At 40.4% G+C, this 21,983-nt stretch overlaps 1 protein-coding gene across 8 annotated transcripts in view; it reads left to right on the top strand.

Moving 5' to 3' along the window:
- The window catches only part of RGS12 (regulator of G protein signaling 12), a 98,022-nt gene extending 81,655 nt beyond the window's left edge, over window positions 1-16,367 (top strand). For 6 of the 8 annotated variants that reach the window (XM_060778011.2, XM_060778009.2, XM_060778012.2 and 3 more), the window contains 2 exons: window positions 1,257-1,886; window positions 15,427-16,367. In XM_060778011.2, the coding sequence (XP_060633994.2) occupies window positions 1,257-1,886; window positions 15,427-15,779 (983 nt within the window). In that variant the 3' untranslated portion in view covers window positions 15,780-16,367. Of the gene's footprint in view, window positions 1-1,256; window positions 1,887-15,426 lie in introns of those variants that run through there. The other 2 variants (XM_060778013.2, XM_060778014.2) reach the window with 1 other exon arrangement.
- Window positions 16,368-21,983: the final 5,616 nt, after the last annotated feature.

The following is a 21,983-nucleotide window of genomic DNA, read 5'->3' as shown; positions in this document are numbered from 1 at the left end:
AGCACTGTCTTACAGGAACCCACTTCCATGCCTTTGAAGTGCTATGGAAGCTCTGTCGGAGATGAATGTGAGGACTCCTAGCATGCAGGAGATGCCTGATGTGGGGGATTCAGTGGCATTCACAACAAAACAGACATGGAAATTACACATCTCAATGTTCCTGACAGGAAAGTCTGTCCTGGATAAAAAATGGACGTTGTATCATATTCCTGCCATACATATTATGTCATATAGTTCCCATCCTACTCCCACTCAACCCTGCATTTCCTTCCTGAGGTTCTTAAGAGGACAGAGGAAGAGAAAAGAAGGTTGTGGGGAAAAGCACGTGTGCTTGAACAGTCTTTAAGTGTTTTGTACACACAGCCTTGTAGAGCACGCCCTACACTTAGCATGCACGCAAAGGAACTGAGGCTATGGTCAAAAGGCATACACAACTGAATAGATCATCACTAAGGTCCAAGTCCTGGCTAAAGAAGCCTTGCATAGTGTGTTCTCTTGATTATTTAAAAAAAACAAACGCTGAGCAGCATGCATGATTGAATGCAATGCATGCATTCAATCACAAGTCTTTGCATCCAGATCTGGGGCAAAAATGGGCTACTTTGGAGTTATTCTTTTGTCATGGTGAATGTTTTTGAGTCCCAGCATTACTGCTTGACTCTTTTTTCTTTTCTTTATGCTCTTTCTCAGTTTTATGCAACTTTCTTCTATACTTGGCCGTTGGGTGTGTTCTGGCTATCAAGTGGCTATTTAAGTAGTCTCTGAGAAAGAGTTATCCCTTTCTTGTCTTATGTAACTACAAACAGGGATCAATAGTATCTTTTGTAAAATTCAAGAGGTAGCCCGAAGATAAAAATGTGTCAAGAGAAAAAAATTAACAGCCAGAAGCTATTTGAATGTTTTGAACTTTAAGAATCAGAATGATTCTTCATTTTTTTTGCATTTATTTATGCAATGTACAAGGTGTACAATGGAGGACCCAATTTCAAAGCAAATATTTCATGACGGCAATGTGTTACAATTATATAAAAAGTTGTAAACGACTTAATGAGTGCTCACATTATAAAGTTTTACAAAGCATTTTGAGCCAGAAACAAATATTTAAAAATATCACATTAAGACTTATGTTATGGGCTCACCATTTTGCAAATTGCTGAGGCTAGGGTCAGTTTGCACTGGGAAAGGAAGTGTCACTAATTTTGTGGCAGCAGTTTGCAACATTGACTAAATTGTGTTTTTCTGGTTTCTTGCAATAGAATTCTTTGACCTCATCTCCAAAGTACAAAGTAACAGAGCAGATGACCAGCGGGGGCTGCTGAGAAGAGAAGACCTGGTTTTACCTGAATTTCTTCATTTACCTTCCTCTGGAGCAGACCCTTCTTCGTTTATACCTGAAGGAACTAAAGGCTGCAGCAAAAGAAGTGAACTTCCTGAAGTTAGGGACAGGTACACACAGCTTGGTGGAAAAGCGGGCTTCATGAAAAACTGTAACGAAGGCTCAGCCGCAAAAATTAATCTTTCAGAAAGTAAACAGAAACCAGCTGTGCTAGCAAAATCGCTCAGCCAGAAGACTTTCAGCGCACCTTTCAGTCCGCCTTTGTCTCCAGTTCTGCCATTACAGGATGCCCCCATATGGAAAAGGCAGTCTAAAGAACTGCAGAAAGAATGTGTAGAAACTGTTGAGGATGAGAACGTAGCGGACTTGACACTGGTAGCTGAGGGGGACATTAACAGCCCGAATAGTACATTACTGCCACCTTCATCACCATCACCAACATCATCATCACCCACTTCAGACAAAAGCACTCTTGCAGAAGCCAGGTATCCACCTCCAGTTTTACTGACAGATAATCAGAAAAAAACTACTTATGAGAAATGCAAAACAGGTATTTCTGAATTTTAATTGTCTTTAATATGATTCCCTATTACATTTGTTTCAACAATTGTTACATCTATTTACACTGTAAATTTTACATATAAAAAGTATAACTGAACACAGTCTTTAGATCATGTCTTGACTGTGCTTTTGGAGAGCAACAGGAAAAGTGCACACTGTGCTATATGTGCTGCAAAGAAATGCAGGGCAAGCCATCCCAAGCAATAACCAATGCATTTTCATGTCCCATGATCATGAAAAATTGAGAATATATTGCTTGTCTGGCTGTGCTGCCAGTATTAAAGGGGTACAATATACTAGTGTAATGATGCAGTTGAACTTTCCCCTCCACTCACACAGAGAGGAGGAGGCAACTGTGAGCTCTAGCCTGCTTATTCCAAATGATTGACCACCCAGAGCTGTCTTCAGATCAAAGCACTGTAGGAGAGATGACTTAGAAAATCATCTGTCCTTTTTCTTCTTTGCGGTATCTGTGAAATCGCACATATGGGTACTGACATCATCAAGAGGTGTTGGGGAGGAATTCACCACCTCGTCGCATGGTGAGGTGAAGGCAGTGGCCATGATCTTCTGCATGATCTAGTCAGTTTTAGGCACTGTGACACTGTGACAAAGAGCACACCAACTCAATCAGGGCTCCTGCAGAGGAAACAAGAGGAAGCTTGAGATGGACTTTGGGAGTGAGAGCTCCAAGATCTCAATTATAGCGAATGGGATCTGTAGTATTAGTGCTTGGAGGAGGGAGATCTCTGCAAGTGGAACCAGCTGTGGGACCTTGGTCTCGAGTCTCCACATGGAGGGAGCACAATCTTGAGAGCAGCTAATGATGATAGCAGTTCTAAGGGTTGCGGGCTGTCTCACCTAAAGCCCACCCAACCCTCCTGGGTGGGGGTAGGAGGTGTGTCATGTGGCCCCTCATCTGGCAAAGGGGGAAGCCAAGGACTGCACCAAGGAGATCATCAGGGCAGCTACAGTGCTCTCCAAAGATGGAGGCTTGCTGCCCACGTGAGGCTGTTGGGGGGTGGATTAGATCTCCTGGCTGGGAGTATCCAAGGGCTTCCTACTTGATCCAGACTTTTCTGTCTTTGCCCATTTAGGCTCCTTTTGCCAGTCCACACCACCCCATCCCCCAACATTGAAAGGGCTGGGTGGGAGGATTTAGCCTTGGGGAAGGACCGCAGGGCTGTCTTCTGGAATGATTGGCACCATGTATGGTGAGCCGAGATCAAGAGTTAGTAGGTCAGTCAGCACAGGGCTTCCCTCCAGAGGAGCAGCGGGAGCTTCAGCACAGAATGCTTTTTGGGCTAGATGGGCGGAGCCAGAAGCACTTCCTTGTACAGGAGCACCTTGAAGCAAGACTCCTGATTCCGATGAACTTGGGGGGGGGGGGGGTTGAAAGCCTGGCAAGCATGGCAGAACTTAATAACCTAATATTCCCCAAGACATAGTAAGCACATTGAATGGCCATCCATATCCAGGAGCTTTCCCCCATAAGATGCACATTTTTTAAAAGAAAGTGGTGGACAACATGGTGGCAAACTGACAAGGTAAGTAACTGGCCTGTACCACGGGTGAGACAGAAGAAGAGTCAAACAGTCCGAGTCAAGCTGGTAAGTTGAGGGGTAACAGAGTCTAAAACATCAAGCAGAAGAGTAATCAGGTCAGTTCAGTAAGAGGAAGGAGTGAACAAGTCCAAATAGCAGGCAAAAGGGTAGTCAAAAATGGTCCAAGTGTCAGAAAAGGAATCAGCAATAGTGAAAAGAACTAAGAGGGATTCCTAAACTGGTGCTAGTGTGGCGGACAAAAGGAACTGAGGCGCTAGCCTCTCCTGGTAGCCCCGTCCAGTCAAGGAGAGTGGGTGGGACTACTGCCAAAATGTTTCATTTTAGAGCTAGAGAACTCCAAACTGTCTACATATGCACAGAATACCCATATATGCGAATTTCACAGGTGACCATTTAAAGAAACAGTTACAAGTAAGCAGCCTGTTCTTAATCCACACCTTCTTTATGTGCCACTGCTACATTTGCTTCTACAACTGGCACAACAACACTGATGGAACAACAGGGTTCAAGCTTCCAAATCCAAATATTGTCTGATTTATCTCAATTCTTAGCCTGTGAGTTAGTTGCCTGCAAAGCTGTGCCTTGGAAAATTGGAGTAGACAAAGAAATCTATATTCTCTGGTTCCCTGAAGACATTTGTGCATTTGGGGGCACCTGTGCAATGCCATGGGTCCCAAGGAATGGATTATCTTTTGGTATTCCAGTATCAAGTGTTGTCATATATTACTTCATGATGCAAGCACATATTTGACTGTTATTTTTTTTCCAGTTTCTTACCTGTATATAATTATTTGCACATGCATAATTGTTGCATTATGATAAACAATTGCCAAACTCTTCTGTCCTGCTACTCTAAAATATCAGGAAAGGATTTTGCTTTTAAAAATGTTCTATAGCTGCCATTATGAAAAAATATTGAAATCAAACTTGAAATTATATTGTAATTAGTAATGTCCAAACAATGAAAAAAGAAGTGTATTTTTGTAGTCTGACTCTGTACATTTGTATGTATCTATACTGACTGTGTGAGAAAGATAAAATGGATGGGGGGGGGGGGGGGAGAGTTGTTACTGAGAGTTAATAACAAATTAGCTCTGTTTTGTTTCAAAAGGGAATCCATATGTGACTATTTGCACTTAAATCTTCAAACTGACTTGCATTTAGTGCATGCTGTACCTCCTTCATAGACTCTGTCCTTCAGCTTTTGCTATTTCTATCTTCTACATTTGTTCAATTAGCTAACTTAATATAGTTTGTGTTTATGTTTTGTACCCCAGCTTCTCCTGCCCTAGGTAATAAATTCTTTTCTTATAGAGCTTTCTCTTTTTATCTGAAAGTTTTTCTGTGCAGTAATGAATCTAATACAGGCAGTCCCCAAGTTATGAACAATATGGTTTCTGTAGGTTTGTTCTTAAGTCGAATTTGTGTGTAAGTCAGAACAGGTGCATTTTTTCAGTGTAACTCCAGACACACACATACACACCCATTAGATAGCACAGAGAAGGGTTAACATCCCTGTGGTGTTTGTTTTGCTGTCTTGTGCCCCTGTTCAGAAGATTTCACCTCACTTTCTGTCTCTGTGATCATTGCATTTTGGAAAAAAAAATCTGCCTTATTCTGGAAACAAGGATTTGAGAAAAATCTTCAGTTGAGACATCTTTTTCCAATGATAATTCTTTCAGGAGTAAATTTCTTTTCCTAGAGCAGTGTTTCTCAACCTTCCTAATACTGCAACCCCTCAATACACTTCCTCATGTTGTGGTGACCCCCAACCATAATGTTATTTTCATTGCTACTTCGTAACTGTCGTTTCGCTACTGTTATGAATCGTAATGTAAATATCCGATATGCAGGATGTATTTTCATACACTGGACCAAATCTGGCACAAATACCCAATACGCCCACATTTGAATCCTAGTGGGATTGGGAGGGGGATTGATTTTGTCATTTGGAAGTTGTAGTTGCTGGGATTTATAGTTCACCTACAATCAAAAAGCATTCTGAACTCTTTCTTTCAGGAGTAAATTTCCTGAAAGAAAGATGGAATTGAACCACACTTGGCACTCAGAACTCCCATGACCAAGAGAAAACACTGGAAGGGTTTGGTGGGCATTGACCTTGAGTTTTGAAGTTGTAGTTCACCCACATCCAGGTAGAGCACTGTGGACTCAAACAATGATGGATCTGGACCAAACTTGGCATGAATCCTCAATATGACCAAATGTGAACACTGGTGGAGATTGGGGGAAATAGAACTTGACATTTGGGAGTTGTAGTTGCTGGGAATTATCGTTCACCTACAATCAAAGAGCATTCTGAACTCCACCAATGATGGAATTAAACCAATCTTGGCACACAGAACTTCCACGACCAACAGAAAATACTGGAAGGGTTTGGTGGGCATTGACCTTGAGTTTTGGAGTTGTGGTTCATCTATATTCAGAGAGCACTGTGGGCTCAAACAGTGATGGAACTGGACCAAACTTGGCACGAATACTCAATATGCCCAAATGCGAACACTGATGGGGTTTGGGGAATAAAGACCTTGACATTTGGGAATTGTATTCGCTGGGATTTATAGTTCACCTACAGTCAAAGAGCACTCTGAACCCAGCCCACAATGGACACTACCTACACTACCTTGAATACAGGTGGGGTTGGGGGGGGGGGGCGCTATTTTTGAATTCTGGGAGTTATAGTTCACCAACACTAAAAAGGAAGAGAAGGGTTCCTATGACCTTCAGAAATATGTGTTTTCTGATGGACTTTGGTGACCCCTCTGAAACTCATTCGTGACCCCTCCAGGGGTCCTGACCCCCAGGTTGAGAAACACTGTCCTAGAGGGAGATTTCTCTTACTTCCTGTTATCTCGCCCTCCATTCTTAACTGTGAATCATATGTAAGTCATATGTTTGTAACTTGGGGACTGCCTGTACTCTCGTTCTATGATTCTTATACATAATTTGTATCCTATGCCATGAATACACAAAGAGCTCCTTTGGCTAAAATAACATCCACATTCATTTCAGTGGAAACATTTAGAAGCATCTTTACACTTGACCATTGCTCATGCAAGAAATATAAAATACATGATTGATTCTGTTAATCTGCACAGCCCATTCCCCTATAATTTTGTTTATCCTTTTATCTCTATTGACAGCTTTCTCTGTTTTGTCATGAAATCACATACAAAGCTTTAAGGTTCCTAGCATTTATATCAGGAAATAAATTATTTCAGATTTGGGATGTACATTATTTTAGGCAGGAATCCCAAATTACAACAACTGGAGCCAGGCACAAATTCAAGGTAAAGAACTAGTTACCTATTGTGTTTTATAGGCTGTACATTGAGATGAACTGTGCACATGGATAGATGTACTGTGAGTTATTACTACCAATTCTAAAAGCCAAATTTAATCCCCAGCATTGCTATCATTACCCCCTGCTTCAGTTTTGTTTTATAAATTGTAAAGTGTAATGTAAAGCTATGAAATAGTGACTTACATCCTTATCATTTTTACAGCTGTATTGTCAAAGGCTTTCATGGCTGGAATCCTTGGGTTCTTGTATGGCAAGCAACCTCTGAGGATGCTTGCCATAGATGCAGGTGAAACGTCAGGAGAGAATGCTTCTAGAACATGGCCATATAGCCCAAAAAACCTACAAGAACCCATTAATACAGCTCTTTCCCAAATTTTGGCTTACTGTATATTAGGCTTGGGCATGTATTCGATTTAGCCAGTTCCCTTCAGCTAATTCAGCTGGTCTGACTTGTTCAGATGGCTATAATGGCAAGGACTCGGTGTCCATGATTTAGCAGGTTCCCTTCAGCTAATCAGCTGGTCTGACTTGTTCAGATGGCCATAATGGCAAGGACTCAGTGTCCATGTTGTTGGGTTTTTTTTTTTTTTTTTGCCTCAACAGAACAGTGTCTGTTGAAAACTGGCTGCCTTCAATTACAAGTGGAGTGTGGGAGAGAGGCAGCCGCTAGAAGGAAAATTGCTAGTGGAAAAAAGGCACTACTCCAGAACCTGCAAGTCAAGAGAAAAGAGACAGCTTTTTAAGGGAAGCTCAGAACAGTATAGCTCCAGGTCGATCGCTCTTCCTTCCCTGGGAAGTGGGGATCCTCCTTTAAGAAGCTTTGTGCTGCAGGGAGAGTGCTGGGCATGCCTGCAGCACCTGTCTCCTCTAGAGTAGAAACAGCTTTAACTGCTGAGCATTAAACCCGAAGCACAAAGGAGATTGAAGCATGAGGGGAGGAAAGGCACCACTCCAGGGCCTGCAACTCAAAAGAAAAGAGGGGGCTTTTTTGAGAAGTCCAGGGTAGGATAGCTCCAGGTCAATCACCCTTCCTTTCCTGGGAAGTGGGGAAGCATCCTTTAAAAAGCTGTGTGCTGCAGGGATTGAGCGCCCCGTGTACCTGCAGCACCTGTCTCCTCAACAGACAGAAGGGAAAGAACCGCAGAAAGAGTTGTATCTTAACTCTGATGCTTTTAATCCAAGTCTTAATGAAGGATGTAAGGAACAAATGATGCCTAAAATGACAGGAAAGGGGAGCCTGGGAAGTCCCGTCCCCCCCATAAAGCGCCAGATAGAAAATGAATCTTTCGGCTTCCCGGACTGAAAACATTTCTGTCTTCCTGAATTTGAGAGGCTCCCAAAAAACAGAACGGGATCCCCATCAAAATCCAGGACACTGAAACAGATCTCAAAATAACCAGATCCCAAGCTGGTTATCCTTACTCAAAAATAATGCTCCAAGTAATCAAGAAGATGAAAGATTTCCCAGCAGAATACCAGATGCTCTTCTCGAAGGATAGCAAGGAACCACAGTATTATTATTATTATTATTATTATTATTATTATTATTAAACTTTATTTGTACCCCGCTAGCATCTCCCGAAGGACTCGATGCGGCTTACAAAGGCCAAGGCCTCAACAACACAATAGCATAACAATACAATTCAAAGCAAATCAAAAACATTAAAGCAATAACAGTAAAAACAACAAAACAATACAGCATAACACAATAAAAACAGGAAGAAGTATTAAGCTGGGTGCATGCGGATGGCTCATGGAAGAATTTTGGATGCTCATTCCAGGGTCTTCTTGTGGACTTGTAGTTGTTTGGTTCTTTGGAGGCCATTAAAGAAGAGTGCCTATAACATGATGTGGAAATTATGATTTCCTTAGGCAGGAGTGGCCATGTTCTGGTAGTGTTTGTTATACAGCAGAAAGGAGAAGTCAGACATAATCAGATATGTATTCTAGGCTTTAAGAAAGCTGGTATCAGTAAACTTACAGGAAAACAGTGTGACCCCATGCTTAGGCAATCCCTCGTAGTCTGAGGATGATGGTCCTCCAAGTGTACTATCCTGGCTGTGGGTCAATAGGTGCCTGTAGAGCCCTATTCTTGATCTGCACCTTTCACAGTGAGGGCATCGGTTTCCAGGTGGAAGGCGGTTCCCGTCAGGATTGGCTTAATGCGCCTTCCTCTTGGCACGTTTCTCTCTTTCACCCTCCTTTTGTGCCTCTTCCAATTCTGCAGCACTGCTGGTCACTGCTGACCTTCAACTGGAGCACTCAAGGGCCAAGGCTTCACAGTTCTCCGTGTCTATGACAGAGTTTTTAAGGTTGACTTGGAACCCATCTTTAAACATTCCGTTTTCCGTTCTTGAGTTTAGAGTAGAGCAACTGCTTTGGGAGACGGTGGTCAGGCATCTGGACAACATGGCCAGTCCAGAGGAGTTGATGGCGGAGGACCATCGCTTCAATGCTGGTGGTCTTTTCTTCTTCCAGCACGCTGACATTTGACCGCTTGTCTTCCCAAGAGATTTGCAGGATTTTTCGGAGGCAGCGCTGATGGAATAGTTCGCAGGCATATAGCAGGGTTGGGAGGACAATATACTAAAAGGCCAAGAATACTAAAAGAGAAAGAACTTTATGATGGATGAGATTTTCTGGAAAGGGACATATAGGAGGCACAATTTCAAGCAATTCCAATGAGGAGGAAAAAAATAGGAGAAATTAAAACCAATTAAAAGGCCCTTTTTTGTTATGTCCATAGCCAAAACAAGAACAAGGAAATGGTAGGGTCACTTCATACAGGTAAAGTCAAAAGACTAATAGAAATGGCAGAACTTTGCAACACTTCCTTTGCCTCAGTCTTCTCCCAAAAGGTAAACAGTGCTCAACTTGGAGAGGATGGAGCAAAGGGTGTAGTATGGGAAATGCAGCACAGAATAGATAAAGAAGCAGTACCAGAATATCTGGCTAATCCAAATGAATTCAAGTATCCAGTGTCAACTCCATCCAAGGATATTAAAAGAACTGGCAGAACTAATTTCAGAAACATCGGCAATCACCTTTGATAATTCCTGGAGAACAGAAGTTCTAGCAGATCAGAGGAAAGCAAATCCACATCTTCACACGGGAAAAAAAGAACCCAAACAACAACTACCCAGTCAATCTCAAGAAGAATATTGACAAACTGGAATATGTCCAGAGAAAGGCAACCAAAATGATGCCTTAGGGAACTGGATATGTTTAGCTTGGAAAAAGGAAGATTGAAAGGGAACCTCATAGCCATTTATAAATATTTGAAAGGGTGTTTCATTGAGGAGAGCACAAACTTGCTTTCTGCTGCTCTAGAGATTAGGACATGGAACAATGCAGTCAAATTGAGGTATCACCTAAGCATTAGGAAGAACCTCCTGATGGTAAGAACCGTTCGACAATAGAGTATAAGGTTTTGGGAACAGGGAGGAGGAGACAATAGCTGGTAGAGGAGAGTAGTATGGTGCAAAGATATGGAAGGGATGGACTACCATCTGGTGGGATGCACCCATCTCATTTCCCTTTTCTTTAATTGCTCAAGCATCTGCACCTTGAATTTGATCCCATCCCTAATGTTGATACTACAGGGAGAAAATAGTCCCAACCTTAGTTCTACATTTGAAACATGTACCTGCTTAGTCCTCACGATAATGGAGGGATAATCAAGAGTTACCAGAAAAACGTATACTTCAGCTCTCATTCTATAAGGTGTTCAAAGTATTTCTTGAACTAAAATTAATAATAGGTGCAAAAATATTTGATACTAGCCGTCCCCTGCCACGCGTTGCTGTGGCCCACATGGGGGTTCTGTGTGGAAGGTTTAGCCCAATTCTGTCATGGGTGGGGTTCAGAATGCTCTGTGATTGTAGGTGAACTATAAATCCCAACAACTACAACTCCCAAATGTCAAGATTCTATTTTCTCCAAACTCCACAAGTGTTCACTTTTGGGCATATTGAGTATTTGTGTAGAGTTTGGTCCAGATCCATCATTGTTTGAGTCCACAGTGATCTCTGGATGTAGGTGAACTACAACTCCAAAATGAAAGGACATTGCCCACTAACCCTTCCAGTATTTTCTGTTGGTTATGGGAGTTCTGTGTGCCAAGTTTGGCTCATTTCCATCATCGGTGGGATTCAGAATGCTCTTTGATTGTAGGTGAACTATAAATCCCAGCAACTACAACTCCCAAATGACAAAATCATTTTTTTTTGAGTGAAGGACATACATTGGGTTGTTAGGTGTCTTGTGTCCAAATTTGGTGTCAATTCGTCCAGTGGTTTTTGAGTTCTGTTAATCCCACAAACAAACATTACATTTTTATTTATATAGATATTTCATTTTTTTTTAAAAGGGAGTTGTAAATGTAAACCTATTACTCCATTTTAAACAAGAACAGAGGAATGCACCAATGGCCACATGTACACAATGCTGACTGATGCTGTTGTAGATCCTGTCTACAGATTCATTTACTTCTCCAGTTCTTTTAGACTGGGGAAAGTGGGCTATATATAATAATATTGTCTTCATCATCAAAATCATCATCAAATCAGTTACTATATGAATTTCTACTGTATTTGTCAGCTTCAATGTTTATTCCTTTTTCTTAGGCTATATTAAATTCTTCTCTCTTATTCACCTTTTCTTTTTCCACATCTCATTTCCAGCGATACAATCTGTATATTTAATTATTATTATTATTATTATTATTATTATTGTATTGTCGAAAGCTTTCATGGCCGGAATCACTGGGTTGTTGTAGGTTTTTCCGGGCTATATGGCCATGTTCTGGAGGCAATTTTTCTCCTGACGTTTCACCTGCATCTATGGCAAGCATCCTCATTACCTCTGAGGATGCTTGCCCTAGATGCAGGCGAAACTTCAGGAGAAAAATTGCCTCCAGAACATGGCCATATAGCCCGGAAAAACCTACAACAACCAATTATTATTATTGTTGTTGTTGTTGTTGTTGTTGTCTGTCTCTTTTCATGGCTCGAGGTGGGGTACGAGATAATTAAAACAGACAGATAAAACAACACTATTAAAATGCATATTTACAGTGAAGACAGATTCCACCACTATATTTAAATCCCTTACATTAAAATGTCACTGCAGTTATTTCCCAGAAATCCCTAATATCCCTTTCCATATTTTAAACAATAATTTCTTAATCTCTTCTATAGCACACTGTATGATATATTCACTAATTATACTCCCAAGTTTCCTGCAGGCTCGGTGAAATAATCCTTGTGCTGGTTCTTGTTGCTCCTATGCATCTTTGAGGAAAGGCTTAAAAGATTCTGTCAATCAAACATTACCACCATGAGCAGGAAAATTAGACCCTCCACCCAATGCCTATCCTGTTTTGCTTTGAACAGGACAGGGAGTTAGTTGTTCCAGCATTTTAGAATCCAAGATGAAAAAAAATTCAAAGTGTGCTGACCAATTGCTCCTCTTCATTCAGGAGAAAGGTAACTAATGGGATGCCATAGGGTTTTGACCTATGCTGAGTACTATTTGACATCTTTATTGATGACTTGGACTATGGAAAAGAGGCCATGCTTATCAAAGTAATGAATAAAATAATAATGCTGCTGTTATATTAACATTTATCACTTGTATTTGGGAAACAAGCATTTGTTTCCCAAATACTTAGTGTAGCATATAAACATAAGTGGGTGATATGATCCTAGAACTGTAGTTAGTTATTGTAACTAACATAAAATGGATTACGGCACGTTTTCTTCCAATTTTGCCAAAATATACAGAGCAAAATGTAGTTGGGTTGTTGTAAGTTTTTCGGGCTCTATGGCCACGTTCCAGAAGCATTCTCTCCTGATGTTTTGCCCACATCTATGGCAGGCACAGAAGTTGTGAGATGTGACCTCACAACTTCTGTGCCTGCCATAGATGTGGGAGAAATGTCAGGAGAGAATGCTTCTGGAACATGGCCGTACAGCCCAGAAAACTCATAACAACCCAGTTATTCCGGCCATGAAAGCCTTCAACAATACACAAATCTAGATATCTGCACAAGAAGATCCCACAGATGCAGAATGTTCATCACTTCCAGAGAGTCCGCTTGTTGTCCCCACTCCTTTTACAAGCATAATGCTCAGCCTGCCTGTATTTCCACCATTCTTCTCCACCTCCTTCTGACCTCTCTCTTTCCCTATCTTCCTCCCTCCCTCCCCTCCTCTCTCTCTCTCTCTCCCTTTCTCTCTCTCTAACTCTCTCCCTCTATATATATGCTCCAGAGCCCTAGCCTCATTTCACACTGCCTACATGTATGTAGGTGGAGAAGTAAGGACAAGCTGTAAAGATCCTATAAAAATCTTCCATGTGTCCATGTTGCACCTGCTGTGGATTAGACTATGCCCAGTCTAAAATAGCTTTTGGCTGAAGATGGTGATTCATTTACTGCCCTTATATATATACATAAACGGCCAAAATTATCTCTCATACACTTTGGCAACTGGAATGTTGTATGTTAAGTGTTCTGATAATCACTCCTAAAGTAAAGAATAACCTTATGCAGAACTGAAATAATCAAGACAGAAGTGAAGAGGAAGAAGAGCATTTTGTACCTTTGATGGTACAAAATATACAGTAACATTAGGTCTAGAACAGATACTGGTTGGTCTGTACCTCCATTAATTCAGATTATAATTTGCTGCAAGCAGGATTGATGCAGCTGCTTGCATGGCAGAACATTGTGAATTTATAGTCTCGGGGAAAAGCAGCACTTTTGTTTGTTGTTTATTTGTTCAGTTGCTTCCGACTCTTCATGACCTCATGGACCACTTTAGTAGACAGACTGGATTCATGAACCCATTCCTGTATATAAAAATGAGCACATCAGACACAACCTGTAAGACTAGAAACTTCTTTTTAATTTGCTAAATTTCTATAACACTGTGTAGCAATTTTTTTAAAAAATGTTCCTGGTTTGAAAGTGTTATTTCCTGTTTAATTGTCGGGTAGCTACTTTGAAAGCAGTAGTTAGACTCCAAAAACTTCATTTTTGTGGCTACCACAAAGGATGTTGAATTGGTTAAGACTCAGTGAGATGTTCATTGAAAAACCATAGCAAAATGTGCTGCGGGATGTCCGCAAAAAAAAAGTTTTTCAATTTAATAAACATTTTTCTCAGTTTTTATGACAGAACAAATTAGGAAATCACTTTTATAACCCAGGAACAAAAAATTAGTTACATAGTGTAACAAGGGGAGATTTCAATTACAGTAGAGCCTCGCTTATCCAACCTTTGCTCATCCAACATCCTGTATTATCCAATGCAGTCTGCTTCCCACCCAGATCCACAGTTGTTTCAATACATTGCAATGTTTTGGTGCTAAATTCGTAAATACAGTAATTACTACATAACGTTATCATGTATTGAACTGCCTTTTCTGTCATTTTGTGGTATAACATGATGTTTTGGTGCTTAATTTGTAAAATCATAGCATAATTTGGTGTTTAATAGGTTTTTCCGTAATTTATTTATTTAGACCATTTCTACCCCGCCCTTCTCACCCCCAAGGGGGGACTCAGGGTGGCTAACACAGGCAACAATTCAATGCCAACAGTATCAAAACAACAATATAAAACAGCAATATAAAATCCATTACATAACAATTAAACAGTGATATTAATTAAAATTACATAACCACATAGAACAGATCACAGAATCACAGGTCATAAAGCCATTTCCAATATTCAAACAATCCTATTGTCCTAGTTCAGTGCCTAAAGTGCTGTTGTGCCCACTAGACAAAGGCCTGGCTCCAAAACCACGTCTTTAGTTTTTTCCTAAAAGTAAGGAGGGAGGACGCTGATCTAATCTCACTGGGAAGCGAGTTCCATAAGCGGGTGGTCACCACCGAGAAGACCCTGTCCCTCATCCCCACCAGACGCATTTGAAATGCTAGTGGGACCGAGAGCAGGACCTCCCCAGTAGATCTTAAATTATGAGGTGGAACGTAGAGAGAGATACGTTTTATAGGCCAAGACCAGCACTTTGAATTGTGCTCAGAGGTGGACCGGCAGCCAGTGGAGCTGATGCAGCAGGGGGGTGGTATGCTCCCTGTATGGCGCTCCGGTGAGTAATCTAGCTGCTGCCCATTGGACTTGTTTAATGTTTATGCTATTTGTGTATGAGATTTATTTTAATTGCTTTGTATTGTGTCTGTTATTGTTTTTACTGTTGTATTGTGGGCTTGGCCTCATTTAAGCCGCACTGAGTCCCTTGGGGAGATGGTAGCGGGGTATAAATAAAGTATTATTATTATTATTATTACTTCTTACTGTCATGCTTGATTTTAATTATAGTAAGGGTATATTTATGAGCAAGAATCTTGTACTATTGTGACTACACTATAAAAATTGGTAGTAATTCATGTAAATGTTCAGTTCTCTCCCCCCAAGATTTGTACATAAGGCAATGTGTATATATATAAATACAATGAAAAATACAATTAAAGAAAGTTCTAAAGAATCATCTTAAATATATGAATCAATTATTTGTTCCACAAATTGATTTAGCCTAATTGTGGAACTGGAAGTACATAAACCAAAACATAATGCACATTATTTGCCCTACCCTTCTGTTTTTCTGTTTGTTGTAGGTGTCATCCCTAAACAGAAAAGAGATGTGCAAGTAACTGGAGAAAACATTTATGAGGAAAGCTCTAAAAACAATAGTAGTGACTTCAATCCTGGTGGAGTTAGGAAGAAATTTTTCAGAAATGTAAACCACATAATAGATGTGGATGATGTTGGGAGAGAAGATGGCCTGGGACGGACTTGTAATGAATCCAAAGACAATCTCGGCTTTGAAGGATGCATCGCAGAGCTGAAATCTTCCCAGGGTAGATTGCGGACAGGAGTTTGCAGGACAGCGGATCTTCCATCTCTCACTGATATTAAGTGTGAGAAGAAAAAGGATGATGACAACCAATGTAAAGCAACATTTGTTTGAAGTTCCTCTGTGGCTGATTCCAGCAGTTTTCTTTTCCTCTGATATGTAATAAACACTGGAGCGCTTGCCACATCCATTCCTTCAAGCAGCTTCAGTCCAAGGCTGGCTGGAGGCTTCAGCATTTGGCTTATTTGAAATGATTGAAGGGAAAATTACAAAATGTATCTGACATGATTTGCACGTCTCACATTTTTATAGTTGGTGACCTAACTATAAACTCTCTCTGGCCACAACAGCAAAACAATTGTAGTTGTTTCCTCCATAGCAGACTTCTATCAAGAAACCAAGTGTCATTGTGGGGGCCAATACAAACACATAACACAAAACCCTACTACGAGTAGTCAAACCATAATCTAGTTGCAATGGCCAAATCTCTACTGTAGTTTTGAAATTGCACTCACATTTCAGACATTACCATGTGGCCTGTCCTGAAGATCTTTCTGTCATGCCTCAATCATGGCTACTCTGATTTGCAGTTTCTTGTTAACATCCTGAATTTTTGTTTACTATAACATACACCTTCAAGAAGAATCATACAAAGCTATTTTGTAACCATTGCGTGGAGCCTAATAAAAGTATTATCCAATTGATGTTTTTAATGTTTACTGTAATTGATTATAACTACCCAAATTCACATGTTATCTGATTATCGTTGGGGGGAAAATATTTATTTATTTATTTATTTATTTGCAGTGTTTATATTCTGCCCTTCTCATCCCACAGGGGACTCAGGGCGGATTATAGTGTACACATATATGGCAAACATTCAATGCCAATTTTGATATACGACGTATACAGACATACACAGAGGCTATTTAACTTTTTCTGGCCGCCAGGGGAGCTGTCGCTTTCATTGTCCATCTGCGACACTGATGAAGTACTTCCGCATTCCCTGCATGCTTTTTTGCTGGAGTGATTTTGCTGGAGTCTTTTTTATGGCCTCATAAATTAGTTAATTTAGCCTCCCCACACAAGGTGGTACCTAATTTTCCTACTTGACAGATGCAACTGTCTTTCGGGATGCAAAGGTCGACAACAGGCTACACAATTGGTTGGAAACCCACTCCAAACCGGGCTGGCTTCGAACTCATGACCTTTTGGTCAGAGTGATCTTAATGCAGCTGACACTCAGCCAGCTGCACCACAATCCTGGTGCTAAATAGCTAAATCCCGGTGCTAAATAGCCTAAAGTCACAGGACCTCTTTTTCATCCTAGTTTTCCATGGACACAATTTTGCACATTAAAACAATTTCTTAATCATTTACTTCCCTAGTCAGTGTATTACTTCAGTCAGGCTATAAACCAGTGGTTCTTAACCCGTGGGCTGCGGTCCACCAGTGGGCCGCGAGGACAAAAAATCTAGTCCATGAGCCTCCTTCCTCTTTATTTTATTTTATTTTATTTATTTCATTTCCACTCCTTTGGCACCGCCTGCCAGTCTTTCCCTGTTGCTGACCATGGCCTATGTTCTGTATCAGAAACTAGAGCTGGTGTGGTCTATCCAATGCAATTTTCTGAATCAGAACCCCAAACAGAATATAAAGTTGGCCAAAAACTGATTCGTAATCCTTTCGGTACTAATGTTGGAGAGTGGTCCCTAGTCAAAATATGGTTGGGAACCACTGCTATAAACAGATCTTTCATTGTTTTGAAAAGAAGTTTTGTGTCCATTCCTTGTACTTTCCTTTGTTTGCCCTCTTTAAATATGTAGCTACTTGATTTATTTCAGACAATAACCAGTTTGTCCATGTTGGCCCATCAGCAGCATCTTCTTAGTGTCATCCACAGATGTAAATGTGGCTTGCATGTGTACAGGCAGTTCCCAAGTTACAAACAAGATAGATTCTTTAGGTGTGTTCTTAAGTTGAATTTGTTTGTAAGTCAGAAAAGGCACATTTTATTCAATGGAAAGCATTGGGAAGAGTTAACACACCTGTGATATTTGTTTTGCTGTCTGTGTCCCTTTTAAGAAGATTTCATCCCATTTTCTGTCCCTTTGAGAATTGGATTTTGAGAAATTTGGAAACAAGCATTGGAGATAAAGCTTCAGTGAAGTCACCTTTTCCCATGATAATTCTTCCAATAATGAATTTCTTTCCAATGAAGGGTAGATTTCTCTCACTTGCTATTGTGTCACCCCGATGTGTAACTAGGAGTCATTTGTAAGTCAGATATTTGTAAGCTGGGGACTGTCAATATTTCATTTTCAATAGGGCACACAAGGTACACTGCACCTCTTTGCACCATCCAAAATCTCTCTTCCCAGAAAATGTCATGCCCCAGGAGTTCATGGAAGGGGTGGCTGTTTAGATGATGAACATGTAGCTACTCTTGGCTCCAAGTGGAAGGAAAGGAGGTATCATCTGTTTATGCACCCTGGTTTCTTCTCTTCCCCCATTTCCGAACACACACACACACACACACCAATACATGGCAAGAGCAGGGATCCTTCTTACGTGTTGACAGCATTATGTTCCTTCTGCAGCTGACTATGGAACTCAGCTATTGAGAAACACCTAGACCTTTTCCAAGATATATTTTCACTCTATAAATACTACCAGCAGGATTATGTCACTCATGCCTTTCCTAGGATGAAATATGGTGTGTTCTACTTCCAGCCCTTTTTTTTAATAATCTTTATTCAGTTTTCAAATACAGTTAAAACATAAAAACTTTGTAGCTAAGGCTACTAGTAAGAGAAATATAGGGTATGTGTATATATCAGTTCCCCGAAATATGAAATGATATAGTGATCAATAGATAATAGACAAGGGGGATAGAAGAAATAGAGATATAGCAGGGGGGGAGAGGGGAAGAAAAGTATAGCCCAAAAGCCCCATGTAAGAGAATAATAATAATAATAATAAAAAAGGTTTCTTGCTTTCGACTTCCCGAGGTTTTCATAGGGTCCTCTTTGTCGTTCATCCAAACCTCCTCCTCTTCTCCTTCCCTTTCTTCTCTCCTCGTCTTCTTTCTCCTCTTCTTCCTTTCCTCCAACTCTTCTTCAATTATATCAGGATTTTTTTGTTCCTTTGCTTAAAATAGCCCATCACTTTTTCCCAGTTTGTTTCCTTCATTTCTATTCCTTTACTTCTTGTTATCAAAAATGTAAGCCGGTCCATATTTCTTATTTCCAAGATTTTTGTGAGTCTCTCATTTTCGTCTGGCGTATCTTCCTGCTTCCATCTTCTAGCATAAGTTATCCTTGCTGCTGTTGTTAACATGAACAGGATCTTATCAATATTCTTTTCTATTTTCAAATCATACATCCCTAGGAGAAATAACTCTGGCTCCCATGGTATTTTAATTTGTAGCATTTCTTGTAATTCTTTTTGGACTTCCCTCCAGTATTTTTCGGCCTTTTTACAGGTCCACCATGTATGAAAGTACGAGCCTTCCTTTTCTTTACATTTCCAGCACCTTGTGCTGGTACTACTATTGCTTGCCCCTAATTTTTTCGGTGTTATGTACCATCGATGCGCCGTCTTAAGCCAATTTTCCTTCATGTCAGTGGCGTAACAGTATCTTAATTTTCCTCTCCAGATTTTTTCCCATTCCTCTTGCTTAATATTTCTTCCAATATTTTCATTCCATCTTTTTTTATAATTTTTTTCTCCCTTTGCTTCCATTTTCCATTCTAGCAGCTTTTTGTAAATCTTCGTTATTAATTTTCTTTTTGATTCCATTATGTTGTCCCAAAAATTTTTGTCCATATTAAAACCTATCGTTTTATCCTTCTTATACTTTTCCTTTATCGTCCAATATTCTAACCATGATACTTTCTGCTCCACTGTGTTTAATTCTTCTTGTGATTCTACTTCCAGCCCTTGTTATTAAAATTTCAGGGCCTAAACCTAAGACCACCAGGAAGTCCCTTTGGGTGCCTTAAAAGGGATGTCACTTGTGGGATTGAAGAATTATGGAAAGCAAGGGGTGAGAGGAGAGCCACAGCTCCATGGAATAAGGCAATTCTGGAATTGGCATAGGATCAGTGAATCCCATGATGGAAGCCCTATTTAGAATTGCTGCGGTGCAATGGAAGCATCATCCTAGACAAGTGGCTGTGTAGATCGGTGAGCTCAGTTCAGAAAAGAATGGTCCATTTTCCTTATCAATTATTAAAGTAAAATACCCAGATAAGATGTAGATGATGATGATGATGATGATGATGATGATGATGATGTGACATACTGTGGTTTTGTGTCAGTGAAGTAATAATAATAATAATAATAATAATAATAATAATAATGTGGTGATCGGCACACTGGGTGCAGTGCCTAAAACCTTGGCCTGCACTTAAACACAAAATTACCATTTGCCAGCTACAAAAGGCCACCTTACTGAGATCTGCACATATTATTCCCCAATACATCACACAGTCCTAGACACTTGGGAAGTGTCCGACGTGTGATCCAATACAACAGCCAGCAGAGTGATCTTGTCTGCTGTGGACCCATCTTGTTGTGTTTCAAATTATTTATTTATTTATTTATTTATTTATTTATTTATCTATCATGTCAGGAGTGAACCAAACAGTTGTATTGTATTTTTTTAAAAAACCACACAGAGAGAGTTTGAAAACTTGGCATTCTATTAAATGTCCTTTGACCAGTAGCTGGCCACTTGGATTGCCTCTGGTGTTGCTATAAGAAGGTCCTTAATTGTGCATGTGGCAGGGCTCAGGTTGTATTGTAGTAGGTGGTCTGTGGTTTGCTTTTCTCCACACTCGCATGTCGTGGAATCCACTTTGTAGCCCCATTTCTTAAGGTTGGCTCTGCATCTCATGGTGCCAGAGTGCAGTCTGTTCGTTGCCTTCCAAGTCACCCAGTTTTCTGTGTGCCCAGGAGGGAATCTCTCATTTGGTATCAACCATTGATTGAGGTTCTGGGTTTTAGCCTGCCACTTTTGGACTCTCGTTTGCTGAGGTGTTCCAGGGGACATGAGAGAAGCCTCCCTGCAGGATTGCAAGACATCTGGGCATCCCCTGGGCAACGACTTCATAGATGGCTGATTCTCTCACTCCAGAAGTGACCAGAAACGAATTGCAACATGCAACCAAACAAGCAATTTATTTATTTATTTATGTATTTAAAACTTTTATATCCCGATTTTCTCACCTCCATAGAGGGACTCAGACCGGCTTACTGCAAGGATTCAGTGCTACTAATACAAGTTAAAACATCATACAACAGTAAAATATATATAGATAAAATACATATATACCAAATCGCCAAGGTAAAATCATCAATACATATGTGGGCACTCACTTTGGTCTGTAACCAGTCTCAGCCATTATTCTGGAATGCTTCGTTCCATAACCAGGATTTAACTAGCCTCCTGAAGGACAAGAGGGAGGGGGCAGATCTAATCTTGCTCAGGAGACAGTTCCATAGTCGAGGGGCCACCACAGAGAAGGCCCTGTCTCTTGTTCCCACCAAACGCACTTGCAAAGGAGGTAGGACTGAGAGCAGGGCCTCTCCGGAAAATCTTAACGTCCTTGATGGTTCATAGGGGAGAATACGTTCAGACAGGTAAACTGGGCTGGAACCATATAGGGATTATTATTATTATTATTATTATTATTATTATTATTATTATTATTTCTTATTTGCCTCTCCTTGTGGCTTGAGGCAGGTTTACAGCTAAAACACACACGATCATTATATCAAATATACATATTAAAAAATTTCTAAAAATACATATCATTAAAATACAAAGAACAGTGGTTCAAATATAGTGGACATGAGACATAAAGATTCTTTACCGAGAACGCAAGCATGGTACTGGTTTCAGCAATGGATTCTGACTCTGAAGTTCAAATTCATGCCCAGCCATGGAAACCCACTAGGTGACCTGTGGGCAAGTCACACACTCTCAGCCTCAGAGGAATGCTTAGACACAGAAACCCCATAATGGGTTAGCCTTAGGATCACCAAAGTGGGTATGTGAAACTGGCATAAAGCTAGGGTTTTTTGTTGTATTTGTCATCTTCTAAACTTTTGTTGTTGTTGTGTGCCTTAAAATCATACAGCAACAACAAAGATTTAAAATATAAATAAAAAGCCTAGTTTTGTGCCAGTTCCACACACACCATGTACAGTAACTTTGCTGTTTCAAACCAATTAGTTCCACATTCCCAGTAGACTCTTCCCTTGCCCCAAGCATTGTGGTCTTAGCATTTGCTTCTTACAGTTTTTAATTTG

Source organism: Anolis sagrei, chromosome 5, assembly GCF_037176765.1.
Source record: "Anolis sagrei isolate rAnoSag1 chromosome 5, rAnoSag1.mat, whole genome shotgun sequence".
Classification (NCBI taxonomy): domain Eukaryota; kingdom Metazoa; phylum Chordata; class Lepidosauria; order Squamata; family Dactyloidae; genus Anolis; species Anolis sagrei.
Note: the sequence above shows the minus strand (reverse complement) of the source record. Positions and strands in the feature narration are given on the sequence as shown.